The 26786-nt window shown below is 36.5% G+C and overlaps 1 protein-coding gene across 6 annotated transcripts in view; it reads right to left on the bottom strand.

The window, feature by feature from the left end:
- Positions 1 to 26786, bottom strand: part of C2CD6 (C2 calcium dependent domain containing 6) — a 153832-nt gene that overhangs the window by 75181 nt on the left and 51865 nt on the right. For 4 of the 6 annotated variants that reach the window (XM_053906297.1, XM_053906305.1, XM_019439204.2 and 1 more), the window contains 8 exons: positions 26200 to 26244; positions 25216 to 25284; positions 23524 to 23603; positions 19543 to 19689; positions 14999 to 15104; positions 12712 to 12778; positions 10588 to 10631; positions 3122 to 3451 (listed from right to left, as the gene is read on the bottom strand). In XM_053906297.1, the coding sequence (XP_053762272.1) occupies positions 3122 to 3451; positions 10588 to 10631; positions 12712 to 12778; positions 14999 to 15104; positions 19543 to 19689; positions 23524 to 23603; positions 25216 to 25284; positions 26200 to 26244 (888 nt within the window). The remainder of the gene's footprint in view (positions 1 to 3121; positions 3452 to 10587; positions 10632 to 12711; positions 12779 to 14998; positions 15105 to 19542; positions 19690 to 23523; positions 23604 to 25215; positions 25285 to 26199; positions 26245 to 26786) is intronic. The other 2 variants (XM_053906309.1, XM_053906302.1) reach the window with 2 other exon arrangements.

Here is a 26786-nt window from a genome sequence, read left to right as displayed (position 1 = left end):
AAAAAGAAAGTGGATAGGGGTGCTTGGGTGGCTCAGTCAGTTAACCATCTTAGGTCATGATCTCATTGTTCATAGGTTTGAGCCCCACACTGCGTGTAGAGATTACTAAAATAAATAAAACTAAAAAAAGATATTTTTGAAAAATATTTAAGGTAGTGTTTCACAGACCCATTCATCTACACAAAAATATTCTAAGTATCTTAGGGTGGCCTCTTAGATCTCTCTCCTGGACAAGAGAACTTCTAAGATTCTTAAGGATACTGTACTACAGCACCTTGGCTCTCACTTAAAGGTAAATAGTGGATATTCAGGAGTGTAACAGTTGCCTAAGATAATAATTTGATATACAGGAAGCCTAAAAAATCTTTAAGAATCATAGCATCTGGGACAGAAGCAGAGATAATTTAAATGGAAAGAGGTTTTTGAACCCTCCACTTTCTTCAAAGAAGTCACAGGCTGCAAAGCTACTCAGTTACAAATACAAACTCTTTCTCAGGGAAAAAGAAGCTAAAGCCAAGCCCCAAGGGCAGAGGCAAGAAATTCAAAATTACTATGGCCCACTGACTGGTGTATGCTTCACCTTCCCCTTCTTCCACCTTTGGAATATAAGCGCCTATCCATTTCCCTGTTCTTTACTCACTATGTATGTAGGAGACAGATAATTGGTTTCTTTAATTCACAGTCTTAAGACTGAGAGGAGCCATACTCAAGAAACCTCATCTACCTGGATCTGATTTAGATGTTGAAATTCTGTACTTCAAGACTAAGCCTGATGCAGTAATAATAGCATGAGAACAAGGATCTTAGAAGGGAAGTAAGTATAGTTTGCATGTAGGAGGCACATGAATTACTTTGGGGTAGAGACAGTTCATTTGTGGTGGTTAATCTCCAAATATGGCCCCAATGAACACTTTCCAAGATTCATGCCCTTGTGTAGTCCCCTCCCATACTGAAACAGAACTGAGCCTAAGACTCGCTTTAACTGACAGAATTTAGTAGAAATATTCCTGTGCTAGTTCCAAGACTAAGTCTTAAAGGAGACCTGAAGCTTCTGTTTTTGTGTATTAGAAGCCCGAAGCTGCCACATCAGAAATTCAGCTGCCCTGCTAGAAAGACCACATAAAGGGGCTGCATGGAAAGGGAAAGGGATAATCCCTAAGATTACACTGTGGGGGGTGCAGGGTGAGTGTGGTGAATAGATACATCAAACCAGATAGTACATGCATCCCAACTGAGCCCAGATTTACAGCTGTTCCCATCAAAGTGTAAGACATATAAATGAACCTCACGAGTGTTCCAGCCGAATCGAGCTCCTAGATGATTATGGGCCCAGCCAATATTAAGTGGAGAAAAACAACTTCCCAGCTAAAGCACAATCAACCCACAGAATCTTGAGAGATAATAAAATGGTTATTTTAAGCCACTAAGTTTTGGAGTGGTTTGTTATGCAGCAATGAATGAAAGCTGAATATTCTGGAAGTCAGAGTAAATAGAGAAATTAAAAGGCAAACTACAAACTATGAAAAAGTATGTGCCATGATTATATCAATGGTTAATATCCTCATAATGAGAAAGAGCTCACTGTGAAACCTCCACAGGATCACCAAGTAGTCAACAAAATAAAATGGACAAAGGACATGATCTGTCTACTCATTGTAGGGACAAGCAAAATGGCCAATAAGTATGAAAAAGTTCTTATCATTATTCAAAAGACCATTAATATTCAAATACTACGGGTGAGAATATAGGGAAAGTCTTTCTGGAGAGCAAATTTGTCAACATGCCATTTCTATGAATATAGCAGGGGACAGTCACAGACCCAAATACTTAAGCAAAAGGATGTTAGTTAATTCCAAACTTAATGTCCAACAATACAGAAAATATATAATTGTTTAAAAGAATTACTAAATATCTATATTTGAGGATATTCTGCATCTTACAGATTTTTAAGGAAACTCAGATAACATGTTTATAATGTCGTTTTAAAAAGCACAGATAAAATTATACACACACACATATATAATTTGATCCAAGTTTTTTAAATAAATGAAAAATATAATTTTACATAACCAGGCCAAAAGGAAATAAAACTGTCAAATGTAGCAGTAGGATTGTAACTACTTCTATTTCGTCTTTCATGCTTCTATTTTCTAAATTTTCTCTAACTGTATTACTTCCAAATTCAGTAAAAACAAGAATGTTATTTGAGAATAACTAGCTACTTAAGAAGAATTCCCCAACTAGAGATATTTAATAAAGTTATCTTTTGGAATTAGGAAGAGAATTTAGAAATGACCTGATATGATGTACCATTCAACAGATGAGGAAATAAGTCTAGAGATTTTAACTGCCCAAGCTTGTTGAAGTATTTAGAGGCAGAACCTTACTTAGAATCCAGATTTTTACCCACTGATCAGTACACATTTTTCTACTGCTTTATGAGCTACCTATAACAGTGATTCATGTAAGATGTAAAGATCTAAGTAGAATAACTGTAATTTTGAGAAAAGCTTTAACCCTTTGAATTTATATTCAAATCATTCTCATTTTAAACTATAAAATTATTTGCAATAAGGATATATGTTATTTCCTACAAGTTTTATTAAAAACTTCCACTGAAATCACGTCCCAAGATTTTAAATTTCCTTTGTATTTACATTTTGTTATTGTTGTTACACATTCAGATGAATTTTATACCCACCCATGAGACTAGTTTGTACTACAGGTATCTCCAATCACTCTTTTTTTTTTTTTTTTCAAGGCTTTTTCCTCCTTACTTTATGGATATATGCAGGGTAGGTATGTTTAATATACTTAGACACACCTCCGCTTGGAGGCTTTTGAATGCATTTTCAATTTATTTGTGTTTTTTTAATGAATTATTTTGTTTTTCATAGTCTTATACTTCTGATACGAGGGCAGATACCTTTAGTTCAAGGTCTTCCTCTGGATCTTGGCTTTGAAACCTACCTTTTGATTTCAAATCTGGGGAAACTAACCTTGTGCTCTTCCTTCTAGCTAATCTTATAATGTTGCTTTGCCATCTAATTTCTGCCAGAGATGAATCTAAGTTCCTCTTCTTTATTTTACCTGGATATATATAGCTAGTTTTCAACTTTACCTCTGATGCAGAGGAGTCTGTTTGTGAAAGGCTTTCCACATCTTTCATATGTGGTGGAAATAATATATTTTTCATTTTTCCCTCTGGCACAGCTTCTGACTGGTATTCCTTTAAAAACAATGTTTTGCTCTCTTCCATTACTGTCAGGCTAGGAATAACACGCAATGGAGTTTGCTTTGGTGACTCATCTGTTTTCTTTGTTGACTCATCTGTTTTCTTTGTTGACTCATCACTTTCAGGAGCAACTGCAATAGTATCTGAATTATCTTGATCTGACTGGTTCAAAGTTGGTAGAAGAGTAAGGTCTTTCTTATCAGCATTATCCTGCAACTAGAAAATACATCAATAAAGCAAAGCTACCAATAACTAGAAAATATATCAATAAAGCAAAGCTACCAATTAATCATTACTGACTAGAAAAGATTTAAAACTAATAGTACTGGACTTAAAATAATTTATACCCTTATCCTTTATCATAACAAGTTACCACCAATGTTTGTCAATTGTTACATTCCTTATTAAAAGCGTTAAGAAATTCTCTACTTGCCTGAAACCATGGACTATAGAATATTATCCATTAAAATGATCACACAGCTTTATAAATTAGTGGTTCTCATATACTTAGATTTTATAAATCAGCAACATCTCAAAAAAGAAAATTGAGGGGTCTAACATTTTGCTGTTATTATGCTACACCAATATATCAATAAATAAATAAAATTTTACCAGCAAAATAGCACAAAGAACATACCATTAAATCACAACTATATAATAAAATAAAGGAAATTTTAATAGCAAAATAGTACAAAAAGCACTATCAACAAATAAAGGACAACCTGTTAAGCCAAACAAATTTAGCTCTATGAAAAATTCTCTATAGAGACTATTTAGGGAGAAGATGGCAGCATAGGAGGACGCTGGCCTCACCGCGTCCTGCTGATCACTTAGATTCCACCCACATCTGCCTAAATAACCCAGCAAACCACCAGAAGACTAGCAGAACGGACTCTCCACAGCCAAGCATAGACAAGAGGCCCACGGAAGAGGGTAGGAAGGGCAGAGAGGCGGTGCGCACTACATGGACTGGTGGGAGGGAGCCGGGGCAGTGGAGGGGCAGCCCGCCTGGCAAGGCAGATCCCCCGAGTCTGGCTTGCAAAAGCCGAGGGGCCGGAGGGAGTGTGTTCTGACAGCCAGCGAGACTTAACATCTGGAATGTTAAAAGTCAACAGCTCTGTTCTGAGAGTGGGAGGGTGAGAGGACACCGGGAGAGAGAGGTGTTGAGCCCTGAAGAGAGAGCTCATTTCTGCAGGGAACAAAGGCGCTGGCCAGTGCCATCTCCCTCTTCCATCCCCCAGCCGAAACCCCAAAGGGAATCAGTTCCCAGCACCAAACTTGCTTGCATCGTGCAAACACCCAACACTGTTCTTCTGTGGATCCATCCCTCCAACGGGTCGGCCCCCCTCCCTGTGCTGCAGGGCCCCTCCTGCAGGGGACAACTGACGGCAAAGTGAGCTGAGCCTGCCCCTCCTGCCCCTGTGCACCTTGCGGATCCACCCCAGCTAATATGCCAGTTCCCATCAAAGAAGCGCCACAACCCTAGCAGTGTGCAAGTAGCCCAGACAGGGGCCAGACCACTCCACAGTGAGTCCTGCCCCTGGGAGAGGGGAAGAAAAGGTACACACCAGTCTGACTGTGGCCCAAGCGGTGGGCTAGGGACAGACATGGGGTCTGACTGCGGCCCTGCCCACCAACACAAGTTACTCCAGACAGCACAGGGGAAGTGCCCTGCAGTTCCGCGCCACTCCAGGGACTATCCAAAAGACGAAATGGAAGAATTACCCTCAAAAGAAACTCCAGGAAGTAGAGACAGCTAACAAATTGATCAAAAACAATTTAAGCAATATAATGGAACATGAATATTAGTCATAATTAGAATAATAGTCATAAAATTAATAGCTGGGCTTGAAAAAAGTATACAGGACAGCAGAGAATCTATTGCTACAGAGATCAAGGGATTAAGAAATAGTCATGAAGAGCTAAAAATGCTATAAATGAGGTGCAAAATAAAATGGAGGTGACCACAGCTTGGATTAAAGAGGCAGAGGAGAGAAGATGTGAATTAGAAGATAAAATTATGGAAAAAGAGGAAGCTGAGAAAAAAAAGAGACGAAAAAAATCCAGGACTATGAGGGGAGAATTAGAGAACCAAGTGATGCAATCAAATGCAACAATATCCATATAATAGGAATTCCATTAGAGGAAAAGAGAGAGAAAGGGGCTGAAGGTGTACTTGAAGAAATCATAGCTGAGAACTTTCCTGATCTGGGGAAGGAAAAAGGCATTGAAATCCAAGAGGCACAGAGAACTCCCTTCAGACGTAACTTGAGTCGATCTTCTGCACAACATATCATAGTGAAACTGGCAAAATACAAGGATGAAGAGAAAATTCTGAAAGCAGCTAGGGATAAACATGACCTAACATATAAAGGGAGACCGATAAGACTAGCGACAGACCTATCCACTGAAACTTGGAAGGCCAGAAAGGAATGGCAGGAAATCTTCAATGTGATGAACAGAAAAAAATATGCAGCCAAGAATCCTTTATCCAGCAAGTCTGTCATTCAGAATAGAAGGAGAGATAAAGGTCTTCCCAAACAAACAAAAACTGAAGGAATTTATCACCACTAAACCAGCCCTACAAGAGTCCTAAGGGGGATTCTGTGAGTGAAATGTTGCAAGGACCACAAAGTACCAGAGACACCACTACAAGCATGAAACCTACAGACATCACAATGACTCTAAACCCATATCTTTCTATAATAACACTGAATGCAAATGGACTAAATGCGCCAACCAAAAGACATAGGGTATCAGAAGGGATAAAAAAACAAGACCCATCTATTTGCTGTCTACAAGAGACTCATTTTAGACCTGAGAACACCTTCAGATTGAAAGTGAGGGGATGGAGAACTGTCTATCATGCTACTGGAAGTCAAAAGGAAGCTGGAGTAGCCATACTTATATCAGACAAACTAGACTTTAGATTAAAGGCTGTAACAAGAGATGAAGAAGGGCATTATATAATAATTACAAGGTCTATCCATCAGGAAGAACTAACAATTATAAATGTCTATGTGCCGAATATGGGAGCCCACAAATATATAAAACAATTACTCACAAACATAAGCAACCTTATTGATAAGAATGTGGTAACTGCAGGGGACTTTAATATTCCACTTACAGTAATGGATAGTTCATCTAGACACAGGATCAATAAAGAAACAAGGGCCCTGAATGATACATTGGGACAGATGGACTTGACAGATATATTTAGAACTCTGCATCCCAAAGCAACAGAATATACTTTCTTCTCGAATGCACATGGAACATTCTCCAAGATAGATCACATACTGGGTCACAAAACAGCCCTTCATAAGTATACAAGAATTGAGATCATACCATGCATACTTTCAGACCACAATGCTATGAAGCTTGAAATCAACCACAGGAAAAAGTCTGGAAAACCTCCAAAAGCATGGAGGTTAAAGAAGACCTTACTAAGGAATGAATGGGTCAATCAGCCAATTAGAGAAGAAATTAAAAAATACATGGAAACAAACGAAAATGGAAATACAACAATCCAAACACTTGGGGATGCAGCAAAAGCAGTCCTGAGAGGAAAATACATTGCAATCCAGGCCTATCTCAAGAAACAAGAAAAATCCCAAATACAAAATCTAACAGCACACCTAAAGGAAATAGAAGCAGAACAGCAAAGACAGCCCAAACCCAGCAAAGAAGACAAATAATAAAGACCAGAGCAGAAATAAACAATATAGAATCTAAAAGAACTGTAGAGCAGATCAACGAAACCAAGAGTTGATTTTTTGAAAAAATAAACAAAATTGATAAATCTCTAGCCAGGCTTCTCAAAAAGAAAAGGGAGATGGCCCAAATGGATAAAATCATGAATGAAAATGGAATTATTACAACCAATCCCTCAGAAGTACAAGCAATTATCAGGGAATACTATGAAAAATTACATGCCAACAAACTGGACAACCTGGAAAAAATGGACCAATTCCTAGGCACACACGCACTTCCAAAACTCAAACAGGAAGAAATAGAAAATTTGAACAGACCCATAGCCAGTGATGAAATGGAATCAGTTATGAAAAATCTCCCAACAAATAAGAATCCAGGACCAGATGGCTTCCCAGGGGAATTCTGTATTAAAACAGAGATAATACTTATCCTTCTCAAGCTGTTCCAAAGAAACAGAAAGGGAAGGAAAACTTCCAGACTCATTCTATGCAGCCAGCATTACTTTGATTCCTAAACCAGACAGAGACCCAGCAAAAAGAGAGAACTACAGGCCAATATACCTGATAACTATGGATGCAAAAATTCTCAACAAGATACTAGCAAATCGAATTCAACAGCATATAAAAAGAATTATTCACCATGATCAAGTGGGATTCATTCATGGGCTGCAGGACTGGTTCAACATTCATAAATCAATCAATGTGATACATCACATTAATAAAAGAAAAGAACCATATGATCCTGTCAATTGATGCAGAAAAAGTATTTGACGAAATTCAGCATCCTTTAATAAAAACCCTCAAGAAAGTCGGGATGGAAGGAACATACTTAAACATCATAAAAGCCATTTATGAAAAGCCCATAGCTAATATCATCCTCAATGGGGAAAAACTCAGAGCTTTCACCCTGAGATCAGGAACACGACAGGGATGTCCACTTTCACTGCTGTTGTTTAACACAGTGTTGGTCGTTCTAGCATCAGCCATCAGACAACAAAAGGAAATCAAAGGCATCAAAATTGGCAAAGATGAAGTTAAGCTTTCACTTTTTGCAGATGACATGATATTATACATGGAAAACCCAACAGACTCCACCAAAAGTCTGCTAGAACTGATACATGAATTCAGCAAAGTTGCAGGATACAAAATCAATGTACAGAAATCAGTTGAATTCTTATACACTAATAATGAAGCAACAGAAAGACAAATAAACTGATCCCATTCACAATTGCACCAAGAAGCATAAAATACCTAGGGATAAACCTAACCAAAGATATAAAAGATCTGTATGCTGAAAACTATAGAAAGCTTATGAAGGAAATTGAAGAAGATATAAAGAAATGAAAAAACATTCCGTGCTCATGGGTTGGAAGAATAAATATTGTTAAAATGTCACTACTACCCAAAGCTATCTACACATTCAGTGCAATCCCAAACAAAATTGCACCAACATTCTTCTCAAAGCTAGAACAAGCAATCCTAAAATTTGTATGGAACCACAAAAGACCCTGAATAGCCAAAGTAATTTTGAAGAAGAAGACCAAATCAGGAGGCATCACAATCCCAGACTTTAGCCTCTACTACAAAGCTGTCATCATCAAGACAGCATGGTATTGGCACAAAAACAGACACATAGACCAATGGAATAGAATAGAAACCCCAGAACTAGACCCACAAATGTATGGCCAACTCATCTTTGACAAAGCAGGAAAGAATATCCAATGGAAAAAAGACAGTCTCTTTAACAAATGGTGCTGGGAGAACTGGACAGCAACATGCAGAAGGATGAAACTAGACCACTTTCTTACACCATTCACAAAAATAAACTCAAAATGGATAAAGGACCTGAATGTGAGACAGGAAACCATCAAAACCCTAGAGGAGAAAGCAGGAAAAGACCTCTCTGACCTCAGCTGCAGCTATTTCTTACTTGACATATCCCCAAAGACAAGGGAATTAAAAGCAAAAATGAACTACTGGGACCTCATGAAGATAAAAAGCTTCTGCACAGCAAAGGAAACAATCAACAAAACTAAAAGGCAACCAACGGAATGGGAAAAGATATTTGCAAATGACTTATCGGACAAAGGGCTAGTATCCAAAATCTATAAAGAGCTCATCAAACTCCACACCCGAAAAACAATCCAGTGAAGAAATGGGCAGAAAACATGAATAGACACTTCTCTGAAGAAGACATCCAGATGGCCAACAGGCACATGAAAAGATGCTCAACGTCCCTCCTCATCAGGGAAATACAAATCAAGACCACACTCAGATATCACCTCACGCCAGTCAGAGTGGCCAAAATGAACAAATCAGGAGACTATAGATGCTGGTGAGGATGTGGAGAAATGGGAACCCTCTTGCACCATTGGTGGGAATGCAAACTGCTGCAGCCACTCTGAAAACAGTGTGGAGGTTCCTCAAAAAATTAAAAACAGACCTACCCTATGACCCAGCAATAGCACTGTTAGGAATTTACCCAAGGGATACAGTAGTACTGATGCATAGGGGCACTTGGACCCCAATGTTTATAGCAGCACTCTCAACAATAGCCAAATGATGGAAAGAGCCTAAATGTCTATCAACTGATGAATGGATAAAGAAATTGTGCTTTATATACACAATGGAATACTACGTGGCAATGAGAAAGAATGAAATATGGCCTTTTGTAGCAACATGGATGGAACTGGAGAGTGTGATGCTAAGTGAAATAAGCCATACAGAGAAATACAGATACTATATGTTTTCACTCTTATGTCGATCCTGAGAAACTTAACAGAAGACCATGGGGGAGGGGAAGGAAAAAAAAGTTAGAGAGGGAGGGAGCCAAAACATAAGAGACTCTTAAAAACTGAGAACCGAGGGTTGATGGGGGGTGGGAGGGAGGGGAGGGTGGGTGATGGGTATTGAGGAGGGCACCTGTTGGGATGAGCACTGGGTGTTGCATGCAAACCAATTTGACAATAAATTTCATATTTAAAAAAAAAAAAAGAAAGATAAATTCTCTATGTTGTCTTTTTTCCCCTCTGTCTCCTTGGACTGGGGAAACCAGTACATGTTGTCTCTTCAATTGATATTTAGAAGACATTCACCCCACAATGAAAAATATTAAATCCTATTTGTCAAGTAGTATAGAAAAATCTTTTATTCTTTGTTGGTTTACACACGGATCCATTGCTTTATGGAATGAATTCCTATGTAAAATTAGCTAAAATGCAAATAATATTACGTGAACTCTATTTTTTTCTTTATATTTTAAACATAGATTATAAACCCATAGAGAAAGTCATGAATGTGGTTAGATCTGTGGCATCAATTTCTAAGATCAATGTGCAGAACTAACTTTATGCTTTTATTAATTGCTGCCTCCTTTCTCTTCGTCAACATTTTTTGTCCCCATCTTCATATGTATTTTTAAATATTACCATTTTATGCTGTAATTTCCCTTTGAAGAGTGTAAATTAACTCAACTAAATAATGTAATTATACAGATACTACCATAACAGAAATAACCATAAAAACCTGAATAACTTCTTGGGTGCTTTTTTCCCCCCATCCACAAATATTTTTTTTTATTTATAAATGTTTCATCCCTTTAAAAACAGTGACTATTAGAAGTTCTCTTCCAAGTTCCCTTACCTCACTTGGAGCAGTTTCAGCTCCTTTCTTTATACAGGGGACATCTGTAAATAAGTGAATTGTAATATTTTATTATTATATTATAAAATAAACATTTTTATATATGTACACTAATAAGATACTATTAGGATCTTTCTCACCAAGAACAAAGAGCAATTTAAATCAAAGCAGCTATTCACACATAAATACTATTTAGTAAAAACAGGCTGATGACTCTCTGGGCAGATGGGGGAATGGTAAATGAAAAAGTGAGGACTTAAAATGAAAACATGCATAAAGTGGTAAGATTTCAGATTCATCAATGTAAGACATAAAAACAGGTAAACAGTATATTTTGCTACAAGTCAAGAGGAAATAAAATAAATCCCGTATGGTCAGTGATAGAGCTGGGACTGAAAAAAAGATACTGGAATAAAGTTTTATGTATCCAGAGAAATTAGGACCATTCAAAAGAGGCTGACTGAAGCATTTATAAAAATTTTTCTAGAAATATAGAGTCTATATTTATCAAGTAGAAAAGAAAACCTAAAAGGAAGAAAGAAGGAATAAAAAATTGAGATAGAAAGGTATGTATTAAGTCTAATATAAAACAAAATTTATTATGGTCACTATTAGCTGTGGGGTCAGCTTACCCATTTTTCTGAGCTTTGGTTTTCCCATATGTAAAACAGGATAATGATGGCTTATCTTATAGGTATGACACAAGTATATGTAAGATGTGAGCAGCAATATGGTTAAATGCTTGAGCTCTTGATATACTTTTTAAAGTTTTTATTTACTTATTTTGAGAGAGAGAGACAGACAGACAGAGAGAGAGAATAGGGGAGGGGCAGAGAGAAAGAGGATTTCAAAGAAGCTCCACACTGTCAGTGCAGAGCCCAATGCAGGGCTGGAATGACAAACCGTGAGATCATGACCTGAGACAAAATCAAGAGTCAACACTTAACCGACTGAGCCACCCAGGCACCCCAAATGTTTGAGCTCTTGGGTCAAACAGACGAGGTTCAAATTCAACCCCAATCAGTTAATGGCTGTGTAACTTTTGACTGGTTACTTAATCTGTTTGATCCTCAGCTTTCTCATGTGTAAAATCTGGATAAATAATAATAGCACCCTCAACTGACTGATGTGAGGATTGAGTTATATAATCCAGGTAAAGGCTAAAGGCCTGCAACACAGTGATGAATAAATGTTAGCTGAAGCTATAAGAAGATATAGGAATACCAGAAGAAAACAAGTCACCAGACTTGAAATAAACTCTTCAGCTAAGGAAAAAAAAAAAAACTCTTTGGATAAGAAAAAAATAATAATAAATAAAAATAAAAATAAACTCTCTGGGGAAAAAAAAGTTGGCAACCACCAGTGAGTAAGAGAGGTAAACCTCCAATCTTCAACACTGATAGGGAAGAGGGAAACTGATTCTCTTACTCGTGAAACGAGCATTTCAGGTGAAGAGTAGGCTAAAGATTCAGTAGCTCTGCTAGTCTGGTTGATCCTCAGAGGTTAGGAAAAGAACATATCAAAAGCTAAGGTGGCCAGGAGGTAGAAGCAGGGAAGTAGAGAAGTAATTTGTGGCACAAGTCTTGCAACAATAAATCATTATTCTACACCGGCAGAATCCAAGATTTTATAGATATAGTATTATGCATATATTTTAACTTACTTTCTAAATGTATCTTTTAACAGAGAGATTTTTTTAAAGACTACCATAACAATCTCTTCCATTATCTTATTGATAATTTGTGGTAAGTTCTAAAATTTAATGCTAATTTAATTTCCTGCCCTCCGCTGTCTTCCTTCCTCTTACACACACACACACCTCTACAGCTAACATTTAAGAATATACCTTTTTCATAGATCATAGTTAAGATTTAACTATTTTCTTGTCCTTACAAGGAATACAGGAGCATTTAAAAAAAATAACTCTTAATTGGGTCTAAGCCTTTTCTTTAAGGTGTTACAAAATAAATACCTAATAGTAAAACTATAATGAGATGCATATTTATTTCCAAGAAAAAAATGAAATCCACCTAAAGCAAATTATTAATTTTCTTTTTGTGATACAACCACCTTCTTTTTAATTATCTTAATAATAAATAAATAATGTGAATTAAGTTTCTGAACCTGATATTACAGTATCTTCAGACTTCTTTTCAAATTGGCTTTCAAGTATCTCATTGGTATCACTTCCCTAGAAACAAGAAAAAAAAGATATTGGAGAAATGTTGACAGAGCTAATCCGCCTTTATAACTTCTTTTATTACCTTCTTTAAAATTTACAGAAGAATATGGGTTTATGAGAAAAGCAATCCAAACAACACTATCTTCAAGAGTATACTCCAGCTAGGAGTTAATGTTCCAAGGAGAGGATATCCAAGAATTGATAGGGTATTTGAGTGACAAATGTAGGAGAGAAAAAGATTATGAGATAAATGACATAATATTGTAACTTCAAGTGACATAAGAGAATACACCCAGAAAACAGATTACTTTTTTATTGGAAAACATTATGGCCTATAAGTTGCAAAGAGGAATTATAAGGTAGCGTGATCCCTGACTGTTATAAAATATTGATGTTTTAATAAGAACACAAAGTCCATAGTTCCTTTAATGAAGAGCCCCCCAAATTTTCCATAAAATACTAATTCTGTATGAGGAAGTGCTAATCAATTTACCCTAAAGCAGTATCACTATGCCCAATTATAATGAGGCACTGAAAATCATTAATATATCTGTATGTTATGACTACCACTTCAAGGCTGGGATCTTAGTCAACATTTTATGAATTTACTGAAACCTCTTTGAATCTCTATTGCCACAGGTCAAAATATATAGGTTTCTAAAAATTTTTTTGATGTTTATTTATTTTGAGACACAGAGACAGAGAGTGAGCAAGGGAGGGACAGGAGAGAAGGAGACACAGAATGTGAAGCAGGCTCCAGGCTCTGAGCTGTCAGTACAGAGCCCGACTCGGGGCTCGAACCCATCAACAGTGAGATCATGACCTGAGCCAAAGTCAGACGCTTACCTGACTGAGTCACCCAGGTGCCCTGGTTAGATTATATTTCTAAATATTAAACCTCACTTATATATGTGACAAAGGTCTAGTATTCAAAATATATAAAGAACTCTTACAACTGAACAATAAAATAACCTAGGGATGCGTGGGTGACTCAGTTAAGCGTCTGACTTCAGGTCATGATCTCGCAGTTGGTGAGTTCAAGCCCCGTGTCAGGCTCTGTGCTGACAGCTCAGAGCCTGGAGCTTGCTTCACATTCTGTGTGTGTGTGTATGTCTCTCTCTCTGCCCCTCCCTCCACTCACGCTTGCTTGCTCTCTCTCTCAAAAATAAACATTAAAAAATTAAAAAATAAAAATAACCCAATTTTTTAAAATCAACAAAGGATTTGAACAAACATTTATCAAAGAAGATATACAAATGGCCAGTAAACACATGAAAAGATGTTCACATCAATGGTTATCAGAGAAAGGCAAATCAAAACCACTACCGAAGAGTTACCACTTCAAACCACTAGGATGGCTATAATTAAAACAACAACAACAGAAAAGTAAAATAACAAGTGTTGGAGAATATATGGAACCTTCGTACATTGTTGGTTGGATGTAAAATTGTGCAGCTGATATGGAAAACAGTTTGACAGTTCCTGAAAAAGTTAAAGAGGGAATTACTGTATGATCTAACAATTCCACTCCTAGGTATATACCCAAGAAAATCACAAACATATGCCCACATAAAAATCTGCATATGAATGGTCACAGGAGCATAACTGATGACAGCTAAAAAGTCAAAACAACCCAAATGTCCATCAACTGATGAGGATAAACAAAATGTGGTACATATCCATATAGTGGAATATTATTTGGCAGTAAAAAGAAACAAAGTATTGCTACATGCTACAATGGGATGAATCCTGAAAACACTATGCTAAATTAAAGAAGCAAGTCACAAAGAACTATATATTCATTGGTTCCACTCAAATGAAATGTTTAGGATCAGCAAATCTACGAAAACAGGAAGGATATTCGTTATTGTCTAGGGCTAGAGGGGTGTGAGAGGTTTGGTTAGGGGGTTTCTTCGGGGGGTAATAATGTTTGAAAATTGATTATAGCAATGGACATACAATTCTGTGAATATACTAAAGGTCACTGAATTCTATACTTTAAGCAGGTGAATTATATCTTAACAAAGCTGTTAAAAAACCAAATCTTACAAATTATTAGTTAACATTTATTGAATGACACATTAGGAAAATAGGAAAGTACATGAATCATGAATAGCATTTTATATATCAAAAACTAAGCAATATCTTATTATCACTTTTAATTATCATAATCTTTTTTAAATAAATAGTATTAGAAGTTAGATATGGAGAATGTATTATGTTAATTACCTTACATTCTTTATTGGCCAATTTTGGGGTAAGAACTCTTTCTAAATAGCTAGCTTTTTCTATCCATGTACTCAGATTCCTATATTCTTTTTTCATTTTTTCCAGCCTAAAGAAAGAAATCAGGTATACATTTAAAAAATAAGTGACAGAAGAACATATATGGCATGATTCACAGAAGAATACATTCAGTATGATACACTTATAAAATGTTCTGAGAGGCAAACCAGCAGTATATTAAGAATATGAAAGAAAGGAATGATTATAATAAAAATGAGAGCAGTAGCTACCTGAGGAGGGTTGAGGAGAGGATTGAATCTCATAACGGCACACAAAACACATTTTTGATAGTGATGATTTAAGTTTTTATTCAAATTCCAGTTAGTTAATATACAATGTAATATTAGTTTCAGGCGTACAATTTAGTGATTCAAAATTCACATACAACACCTGGTGTGCATCACACTAAGTACACTCTTTAATCACCATCACTCATTTAACCCGTCCCTCCCTCCGACCTCCCCTCTGGTAACCATTAGCTTGTTCTCTATAGCTAAGAGGCTGTTTCTTGGTTTCTCTCTTTTTTCCCCTATGATCATTTCCTTTGTTTCTTAAATTCTGCCTATGAGTGAAATCATATGGTATTTGTCTTTCTCTGACTTATTTCACTTAGCATAATACTCTAGCTCCATCCATGTCATTGCAAATAGCAACATTTCATTCCTTATGCCTGAGTAATATTCGTGTGTGTGTGTGTGTGTGTGTGTGTGTGTGTGTGTGTGTGTGTGTGTGTCTGTCTGTCTTTATCCACTCATCAGTTAATGGACATTTGGGCTCTTTCCATAATTTGGCTACTGTTGATAATGCTGCTATAAACATTGGGGTGCATGTATCCTTTTGAATTAGTATTTTTTGTATTCTTTGGGTAAATACCTAGTAGTGCCATTGCTGGATTTTTAACTTTTTGAGGAACCTCCATACTGTTTTGTCCTAAGTAGCTGCACTAGTTTGCATTCCCACCAACAGTGTAAGATGGCTCTCTTTTATCCATCGGTTGTTTCTTGTGTTGTTCATTTTAGCCATTCTGACAGGTGTGAGGGGTATCTCATTGCAGTTTGATTTGTATTTCCCTGAGCATCTTTTTACATGTCTGTTGGCCATCTGGATGTCTTCTTTGGGAAAATGTCTATTCATATCTTCTGCCCGTTCTTTCATTGGTTTTTGGGTGTTGAGATGTCTAAGTTCTTTATATATTTTAGATACTAACCCTTTATCAGATATGTCATTCACAAATATCTTCTCTTATTCCATGGGTTGCTTTTAGTTTTGTTGATTGTTTCCTTCACTGTGCAGAAGGTTTTTATTTTGATGAAGTCCCAACAGTTCATTTTTGCTTTTGTTTCCCTTGCCTCAGGAGACATATCTAGTAAGAAGTTCCTATGGCTGATGTCAAAGAGGTTACTGCCTCTGTTATCTAGACAGCAATATAATAATAGTAAGGGACTTTAAAACCCCACTTACCTCAATAGATAGATCAACCAAACAGAAAATTTATAAAGAAACACTGAAGCTAAACTACACATTAAATCACAGAGTTAATACTTCTATAGAACATTCCATCCAATGGTCATCTTAAGTACATGTGAAACATTCTTCAGGATAGATATGTTAGGCCATAAAACAAGTACTCATAAATTTAAGATGACTAAAATCATATCAAGCATCCTTTCTGACCATAACCAATTCCGAGAAGAAACTGCTAATTTCACAAATTTTCAGCAGAGATTAAGCAACATGCTACTGAATAACCAGTGGGTCAAAGAGGAAACCAAAAGAAAAATATTTTTAAATATCTTGAGACAAGTGAAAATGGAAATACAACATATAAAAACTTATGGGATGTAGCAAAAACACTTCTAAGAGGTAAGTTAAAAGCAGTAAGCATTTACAATAAGAAAAAGAAAGATCTCAAATAATTTTATACTTCAAGGAACCAGGAAAAAGAACTAAGCCAAAATTAGTAAAACAAAGGAAATAACAAAGACCAGAGTGGGGAAAAATAGAAACTAAAAAGACAACAGAAAAAAAAATCAATGAAACTAACAGCAGACTTTGGTGGGGGTGGGATGGGGGTATTGATAAACCTTCATTATGCTTACAAAGAAGGAAAGAGGACACTAACAAATATGTTTTTAAAAATCACCATTGTATATCTAGTACCCCATAATAGTGCCTGACACACACTAGGTATTCAATAATGTTACTAAACGAATAAAACATCAGAATAGAGGATAAAGGGGTTCTTTGGTCATTCAGCTCAATGTTAATGAATTAATAAGTTATGAGTCTGAGTAAAAAATGTATTCAACATAAATAATCATTTTTTAAGTGACCAAGGAGTTCTGCTTCTGGCAATGGTGGACTAGGTTACTTCAGATAAACCATCTTACTACACAACTAAAAAGGCTGGACAATATTTTTTTAAAAATTATATTTGAAAGTGGGGCACCTCGATGGCTCAGTTGCTTAAGAGTCCAACATCAGCTCAGGTCAGGATCTCGCTATGAATTAAAGCCCTGTGTCGGGCTCTGTGCTGACAGCTCAGAGCCTGGAGCCTACTTCAGATTCTTTGTTTCCTCTCTATCTGCCACTTCCCCACTTGCAGTCTGTCTCTGTTTCTCTCTCAAAAATAAATAAACATTAAAAAAATTTTTTTAATAAAAATTTTAAAAAATTGTGTCTGAAAGCATCAGTCAGTTATAAAAGCACCAAGGATTTACAGATCCAAGATTATAGGAATTTCAGAGACAATAAGCCCCATCATTTGGTACCATTTTTCCTTCCAGGCATTTGTGGTGGCTAAGAGCTAAGAAAATGAGAAGAGCCTGGAGATAGATATGCCAGAATTAGGGAACAAAAAGCAGAGTTCAGACCCTGCCAAGGATGAAAAGCCAAGGTAAACATCTAGGCTTTCAGTTGGGACCCCAAAAGGTTAAACCACGAGAATAAGAGCCTCCTTGTCTTGTGACTTACTTGCTTCACACTAGTCCCAGTCCTACTACTAGGAATAAGATTAAACCATTAAAAGACTAATCCTCATAGGAAACAAACCTAAATCATTTCAATCTCAATCTCAAGTGAATTAAGGTGATCTGGGATTGCTAGTTTCCTAGTCTAGTTGGCTGACAGATGCAAGTGTCTATCCTCCCTGTAAGAATATACAATCAAGAGCCACAAATTAGTTCTACAGATACAATGTTTGGCACTCAATAAAAATAGCTAGGTATATGAGAATGTAAGGCTTGACTGAAAATTATGAGGGGAAAAAACCCAATAGAAACAGACCTACAGGAGATCCAGATAATAAAGTTACCACAGATGAACTTTAAAATAGCAATGGTTGGGGTGCCTGGGTGGCTCAATCAGTGAAGCAGCCAACTCTTGATCTCGGCTAAGGTCATGACCTCATAGTTTGTGAGATCAAGCCCCATGTCAGGCTCTATGCTGATGGTGTGGAGCCTGCTTTGTAGTCTCTCTCTCCCTCCCTCTCTGTCCCTTCTCCACTCATGTGTATGCATTCTCTCTTGCTCTCTCTCTCAAAATAAATAAACCTAAAAAATTTTTTTAATGTTTTTATTTTTGAGAGAGGCACAGAGTGCGAGCGGAGGAGGGGCAGAGAGAGAAGGAGATGCGGAATCTGAAGTGGGCTCCAGGCTCTGAGCTGGAGCACAGCACAGAGCCTGACATGGGGTCGAACTGACGAATGTTGAGATCATGATCTGAGCTGAAGTTGGACGCTTAACCAACTGAGCCACCCAGGTACCCCAATAAAGAAATAAACTTAAAAAATAGCAATGACTAATATGTTCAAAGAATTCAAAGAGAAGTCAGGGGATTTTGGTAGAGAAGTGGAAACTATAAAATAAAGGAAAATAACTTCAATAAAATAACTGAAATTAAGAATTCAATTGGTTTGGGGTATCTGGGTGGATCAGTCGGTTAAGTGTCTGACTCCAGATTTCAGTTCAGGTCATGATTTTATGGTTTGTGAGTTTGAACCCCACATCAGGCTCTGCACTTGACAGTGTGGAGCTTCTTGGTTTTCTCTCTCTTTCCTTCTCTCTACTCCTCCTCAGCTCACTCTCTCTCTCTCTCTCCTCTCTCTCAAAATAAATAAACTTAAAAAAAAAAACCCATACACACACAAAAGAATTCAATTAGTGTAACAACAGATTAGAAACAAAGAAAAAAGAACCAGTGAACTGTAAGATACGATGGGAGAAATTATTTACACTGAAGCATAGAGAAAAAAGGATGGGAAATACAGAAAAAAGCACAAGAGACCTATAGAATACATGTTGAGTCAAGAGTAGAGCAAGTATTATACTTTCTCCCTTGTAAATAAGTTATCACTTCTTTTCCTGTCATTTCATTGACTTTTCTAAACAAATATCTAAAGCTCATGTCTCAAAAGAAAAAATTAATGTACAAATAACACATAAATGAGATGAAGACTTTTTTTTTTTTTTTTTTTTTTTTTTTTTTACCTTTCCCGAGGTTGTTGCTGAAGTTTTTCAAGTCGCACTACAGATGGCTGGTTGGATTGGGGCATTGCAGTTGGCATCCCAACAGTAACATTCAGGTCTGGGGATAGGAATGCTGGATATTCTATTGGCTGTGGTGTAATTACATTTCTGCAAAATTGGTTATAATGTTAAATATTGAAATTACACAAATGACACTTCTAAAATCAGTGGTAGCTATCAATTCTACATTGCAATCTCACCTGTCTACCTTGAACCATCAGAGGGTAGAGCTAGGAAAAAAGAAAAAGATCAGAGATCCTGACAGAAGTGCTCTCTTGAGCACTCTTACTACAAAGATGGGCAGCAGGGATGGGAAAGGAGATAAGGACCTGAAGTTCTAATGAGGAGTAGAAAGTGTTTAAGCCCAGAGGTGCCTGGGTGGCTCAGTTGGTTGAGCGTCTGACTTTGGCTCAGGTCATGATCTCATGGTCCATGGGTTCGAGCCCCGCATCGGGCTATGTGCTGACAGCTCAGAGCTTGGAGCCTCGTTTGGACTCTGTCTCCCTCTCTCTGCCCCTCCCGTTTGTGCTTTGTCTTTCTCTCAAAAAATAAACAAACATGAAAGAAAAGAAAGAAGAGAAAGAAAGAAAGAAAGAAAGAAAGAAAGAAAGAAAGAAAGAAAGAAAGTGTTTAATCCCAGACCTCTCTCCCAACCTCTAGATCTGGTCAAGTTGACACATAAAATTAATCATCACAAGTCCACCCACCACTTGTCAACCTGACACCCAGAAGTATCTCTTTAAAACATATTTGATCTCCAAATGAGAACAATAACATGACATAACTATCCTGCATACAACCAAAAACTCACTAGCCTCTTCCCCAGAAAAGAATAAAAGTCTTTGAGTGATGTTTACTCTTCTTAATACCCTGAAACTTAAATAGTGTGATGCAAGTTTAACAATACTTAAATAGAATATAAAGTCAATTATAATATAAAGTCAATATAGCGTATGTTACATGATGGTAAGATATGAGGAGGGGAAAAAAGATTATATATATATATATTTTTTTTTTTTCCAGTCACTTGTTAGATGGGCCAGAGTAGCACACCCAAATGAGGAATAAGTTGTCTCCAAAATCCAAAAAAGCCACCAGTGTTGTGCCTCTGTTTTAGTTATAGGAAGGGCCAGTTGCAACAACTTATCTTTCACCTTAGCAAGATTATCTCGACAAGTCCCATACCACTGGCTCCTCAAAATTTCAATGAGGTAGAAGACCCCTGAATTTTTGTCAGAATTCTTCCTACAACCTCTGACATGCAAATGTCTTACCTAAGTAAGTTAGATTAGTTGCTACTTTCTGTTCACTAGATCCAATCAGCTTAAAGGGCATCATTGTAATGAACCTGTATAATGTTTTATATAGGGGAAAGGCAATCAAGATTCCTGTGAACATATTTAATGACATAGGGCTGGAGAAGTTGATATACCTGAGGTAAGACAGTGAAAGTATATTGCTGACCTTGCCAGCTGAAAGAGAGCAAACTGCTTTTTATGGTCTTTATACTGGGAAAATAGCATTTGCCAGATCACTAGTTGCATACTAGGTACCAAGGGATGTGTTAACCTGTCCAAGAAATGAAACCACACCTGGTACAGCAGCTGCAATTGGAATCACTACCTGGTTAAGCTTAGAACAATCTACTGTCACTCTCCAAGATCTATTCTATGCACAGGCCAAAATAAGTGAGCTAAATGGGGATGAGATGGGAATCACCACTTTTATATCTTTGAGTCCTTGATAATGGCACTAATCTTTGAATCCCTCCATGAATGTGGTATTGCTTTTGGCTTACTGTTTTCCTAGGTAGAGGTAGCTCTCTAGTGGCTTCCATTTAGCTTTTCCCATCCTAAAATCCCTAGGTCCATAGGTCAGGCAATCAATGTAGCGATTCACCTATAGCTAAGTGTGTTGGTGCCAATTAGGCAATCTGGAATTAGGGAAATAACCACAGGATGGGTTTAAAACTCCATTTATCACCTGACTTCCCTAAGTCCCTACTCTGGTGGACAACAGTGATGTTTTGAGTCTTCAGGAATTAGTGTCATTTCAGAGCCAGTAGTGTCCAGTAGTCTCTGAAAAGTCTAGTAGTAGTCTCTGAAAGGTCTGATTATTTCCTTTTCCCTAATGTACAATTAACCCTGGTAAAAGGCTCTCCTTCCCTTTTGGGAAAGCTGGGAGAAAGATTAACATTACAAATTTTTATCAGCATACTAGCATCTCTCCTTAAGGGGAGAAAGCATCCCCTTCATTTGAAGGTTTCTGGGTCTGCAAACTGGCTCAAATCTGGGAAACGATTGAGGAGCTATGACTCTTTTTATGACTCAGGTCAGAGTTTTGTTCACTTGACCTAGAACTTTTCTGGTTATACAGATTAAGAAAGAATTTAGTAGGCTTCCTATATATGTTATTTCTAGGAACACCATGATTAATTAGTCAATGCCAAAGGTCCATGTGAGTCAAACTATTCTGATCGCTGCTTTGACTCTACTGTCTATTACGGTAACGTGTCTTGTCATTGGTGGTTGAGTGCCATCACTTGGCCCCTGCCATCCTGGAATCCAGTTATTCCCATTGCATTCAGGTTTTCCCAGTTCAGTGACTGCAGCTCCCACTGTGAGGTCTGGCCCACAAAGAAAAGCAATCACAGAGTTCTTCAAGGGTGGAGGTCCCCTCACAAATTTACTTCTCACTGTCATGTGAAAGGTATATCTTCTGGACCCTCCCTGGGTGAGTGAGTAGGTCTTAAAGACAAATCCATGCCAATATCACCATCTTTCTATGCCCTTGAATACCTTCCTCTAATTAAACCAAGGCAGGTCTGGCATTTCTAATTCACTCAAGTGGGCTTCATTTGGTTCATGTTTCTGCAACCAAACAACCAAATGGAGCCTTTTCTAACACCCTAATCTGCAACATTAAATGCAGAATCTCTGCTTATCATAAATCAATAATTTTGCTATGACCCAATTTTGTTCCTTCCACCACTATCCCACACCCATAGTTCCTTATGTTTACCTCTAGGAGGATTCTTATCTCATTTGTATTATAATAATTTCTTTTTACAAGTTAACTTTGCACTAAACCATGAGCTACTAGAGGGCAGGGACCAGGCCTCATTTATTTTAGTATTTGCAATGCCTTGGAGATATAGCAGACATTTAATGAATGTTTATCGAATCAATGAGTGGAAAAGGAAACAATGATCAATAAACATAAAACATTCAAATTTTACCATTTCAACAAATGACCAATATCAAGTGGACATACCCAGTGCTGGTGAGACTACAGGACAATAAGCACTTCAGAACATAAGTTCTCATCCTATACCTATTTCCCTCATTCCTATTTTCTCCATTTCTTTTTCTTCGATAGCACTATGGATTAAATTTCTATCTCAGGTGCTCATTTTTCTTTTATCTATTTTTACTGTTTCAATTTTAAGATTGGTTGACATTTTTTAATGGTTTAATGGTTTAAATTAAACCATTTAATTTTGGTTTGCTAATAACATTTTTTGAGCATGGACTTTTTGCTGAAGATTTGTAGGTAACAACTGCAATATGTCAAAGTGGGGGTAACACTACTATACTGTAGAGCATAAAACTGAGAACTATTAGACACTTTGATCTTACAAGTCCCTCACCTCCTTCTAGAAGAGGGTATCTCACTGACTATCTTTCCTTATCAAGCTAACCCTACCTTCCCTCCTCCCCCCATCAGCCATGAAGCACCCTCTCTTATTTTATTTCTCCAGGAATATACCCAGAAACCCAAATTTTCTCCCATCTTATTAAGCAAAACAATTCACTACTCTCTTTACCTTGGAGTCTAGCCCATTCTGGCTAGGTCTTAAGACACCAAAATGATCCATCAAATGGATTAAATGCTTTAAATGCCACATAATCTTATTATGTACATAAGTGTTCAAACACTTACGTCACAGGGTCTGTTCTTTCTGGAGGTGGTGCAATATTCATAAACATGGATGGCTCAACAATTTTCTGAAGAGGTTTTAACTGAAGAAAATCGTGTGTTTTAACACTGCTTAGTTACAATTACAGTTCACTCTAATACTACTATTCTCTAGGACTATAAGCCTTAAATACATTAAAAAAGAAATAGAATTAAAAGAGGAAAAAAGAACTAATATTTATGGAGCACTAAATATCTGTCAAGAACATTATATCTTTAATATTATTTTATCCTCTCAATAATCCTATGATGTAGATAACTGTGCCTATTTTACAAAAAAATGCTGAAGATGAACTACTTTGTTCAAGGGTTACCCAAGAGACATCATAGCCAGGTTTTGAATGCAGCTTTATCTGCCCCCAGTGTAGTGCTCTTTTTACATTATCAAGACAGGGGAGTAGGGAACTATATTACTGAAAAGTTCACCAACATAGAACCAAAATCAAAAACTTTTATATTTCCCACTCTTTTTCACCTAATACCTCTGTTCCATGTTTTTGGTAGAGCCCACTTACATAAAATAATACTTGCCTAGTCTTAAAAGAGGATATCCCCTACGAATGTGATTGCCACATGTTTTACTTATATCCGGACACAAAATCTACCTCTGAAGTTGGTGCTTATAAACTGTTACAAAAGGGACTAAACAGAAGTCCCTATAAGGGCCAATTCACAAGAAAATAAATAAGCAGAAGGAAAAGAAAGAAAAATCAAAGGAAAGAAGGAAAAAAGATGAAAAAAAGATTGTGTCTAGTGCTTTCTTCTGTATATCACTTCTGATTCAAAATGCATTAAAAACTATTATGATATACCATAGGCAAAATTTTAGAATAACATTTTACCAGGGATAATACAGCAATAAACTTATTTAATAAGAATAATGTACCTACTCTCAATTCCTAATTTAAAAAAAAACCCAAGACTATAAAAAAATAGCAAAAAACAGAAATGAAAGATTATATGCAAAGTATACAGGTCATATCCCCTATATAACAGCACCACTGATGGCACTGGATTTATAAATGCCCCAAAGTTGTGATAATACCAAGGTATATCAAGAGTTATTTCAAAACAAATGTAGCCTAAGGACATAATAAAAAAACAGGACACAGGTTAATGTACAAAAGTTTCCACTGGAACATGGATATATGTAATGAATTTAAAGGGGGCAGGCCAAAGCTAGGAGGATTAACTTCTTTGAAAATACTACTTTCTTGATAAATGAAGGAAGGCTCAAATAACACCAGATATTGAAATAACTGTGGGGGGTGGGGAGGAGGAACATATGTGACCAGAGTAAAAAATGTTATGTGAATATAATTAATGACTCCATTTTTAATAAGTATTTTTAGATACAAAAATCTACACTTCTTACATACTTAAAATAATTGTTTTTAACCCAATGAAAACACAGACACAAGAGCAAAGTTTTATGATAAAGGCGTTTTGAATAAAGATTATTTTTAAATGTACACGGAAATAAAAAATGGTAGTTTCCTTTATCCTTAGGCCGGAGAAAAACAGCATTCTTTTAAAAATATTTATTTCATTTTTTAAAAAGAATATGTATTTTAAAGGATTTACCAAACTGAATAGAGGCTCAGAAGAGATTTGACTAAAGAGCTATAGAATAATTTTTAAAAGAGAGGAACTAACCTGATGTGAAAATCCATAACCAAAGTTTCCATAGGAGAACATAAATTCCACCTCCACCCTGCAGATAAACTAAACACGTGGCAAGTATTTTATTGATCAGAAAGATATTTTAATGAAAAAGTGATAGCCAACTAATATTTTTACATCACAAATTTATGTTTAAAAAACCAAAGCATTAATACATCCTGATTAAAAAACAAAAAAAAATTCACCCAAGGAACCCCGATAGAAGAATCTATGGAGTTCCTGAAATGTTAAAAACTTTATGTTAAGGAATATTATATGAGTGTTAAAGAGAAAATTTCAATTTATAATTAATAGGATTACCTTGATACATATATGAACATACATGCATATGGTTTTAAAGTATTTACTCACACTTCTCCTATCTCCACTTCCATTTTCAGATAAAAATTTTATTTAGACAAGTGATTTCATCTCTCTGAACCCTAGCTTGCTCAAATGTGAAATGAAGGAGGGTATCAGAGGTTATGACCTCAAATGTCCATCATTCTCTTCTTTATGTTCCTTGTCCCTGTTTTAGCTATTGGCAAAAGTCTCTTTGAATAGAAGACCAATTAATCAAAATAATAATTTTAAGCACTTAAAAAGAAATTCAAGTGAGAACTGTAAACAACTCTTCAGAAACTCCTCAAGGAGAAAAATATTTCCTCAATTAAAGCTGAATAGTCAAAGCAGCAGCTAGGATATTTTACTCTCTTATCCAATGATTTCAGTTTTCTTGTTCACCATTTAGCAGTAAGGTAGCAGCATTTAAAACAAACAAACAAAAAGGTGGAGATGAAGATTTTGTGAGCAAATATTGTTCTTTCTATTTAATAAATTTCTATGAATTCAAATAGTGACTGGTAGAGTAACAAAGAGAATGGAAACACTATCAGAGGTTAAAACTATATCAGAGCAAAGCTATAAAAAATGTTAAGTATGTGCACAAAGCTTTGGGAGTTTCACTAAAGTTCTTACTATGTTTTTATTCAACATTTGAAATTCTTCAATAAAGCACCCTTTCTGGAAAAAAGTAATAAATGATAAAATTCTCAAATACAGAGTCACTCATATAATCATCCATATGTAATCTAAACTATTTCATAAATTTTGGAAAATCAGATTGTGATTTTTAATGCACGTTAATAGCTAAATACAATTATAATGAATATTTGGAAGAAAATAAAAATTCTGGGTTGTACCAAAAGTAAATGTTAATATTTACATTATGTTTTAGACAAAAATGTTTCTGCTAGTCATAGTTCCCCTTTCTCCAAGTCTTAAAGGACCATGCCTGCACTCCTTTGTGGGGTTTAACAAAAATCTGCATGATAAGCTGACTCATGATAGGGCTGCTTCTCTCATCGTCAGGACTGTTGGCATTTTTTTAACCAGGTAAACCTTGGGTATCCTTGTTCACCACCTCTCATCATCTCTGCCGTGCTATCAGTCCTCCCATTTAATCCAGCATCCCAGGGTTAACAAACAACCTCCCATCTTTAACTGCTCCACTAAACATTTCCTCTTTATTTTACCTAAGACTTGGCTTACCACTAAGGATGCTG

This window comes from Panthera pardus, unplaced genomic scaffold (assembly GCF_024362965.1).
Source record: "Panthera pardus isolate Hobbes unplaced genomic scaffold, ASM2436296v1 HiC_scaffold_10, whole genome shotgun sequence".
Classification (NCBI taxonomy): Eukaryota; Metazoa; Chordata; class Mammalia; order Carnivora; family Felidae; genus Panthera; species Panthera pardus.
This window is presented reverse-complemented; position numbering and strand designations above follow the sequence as displayed.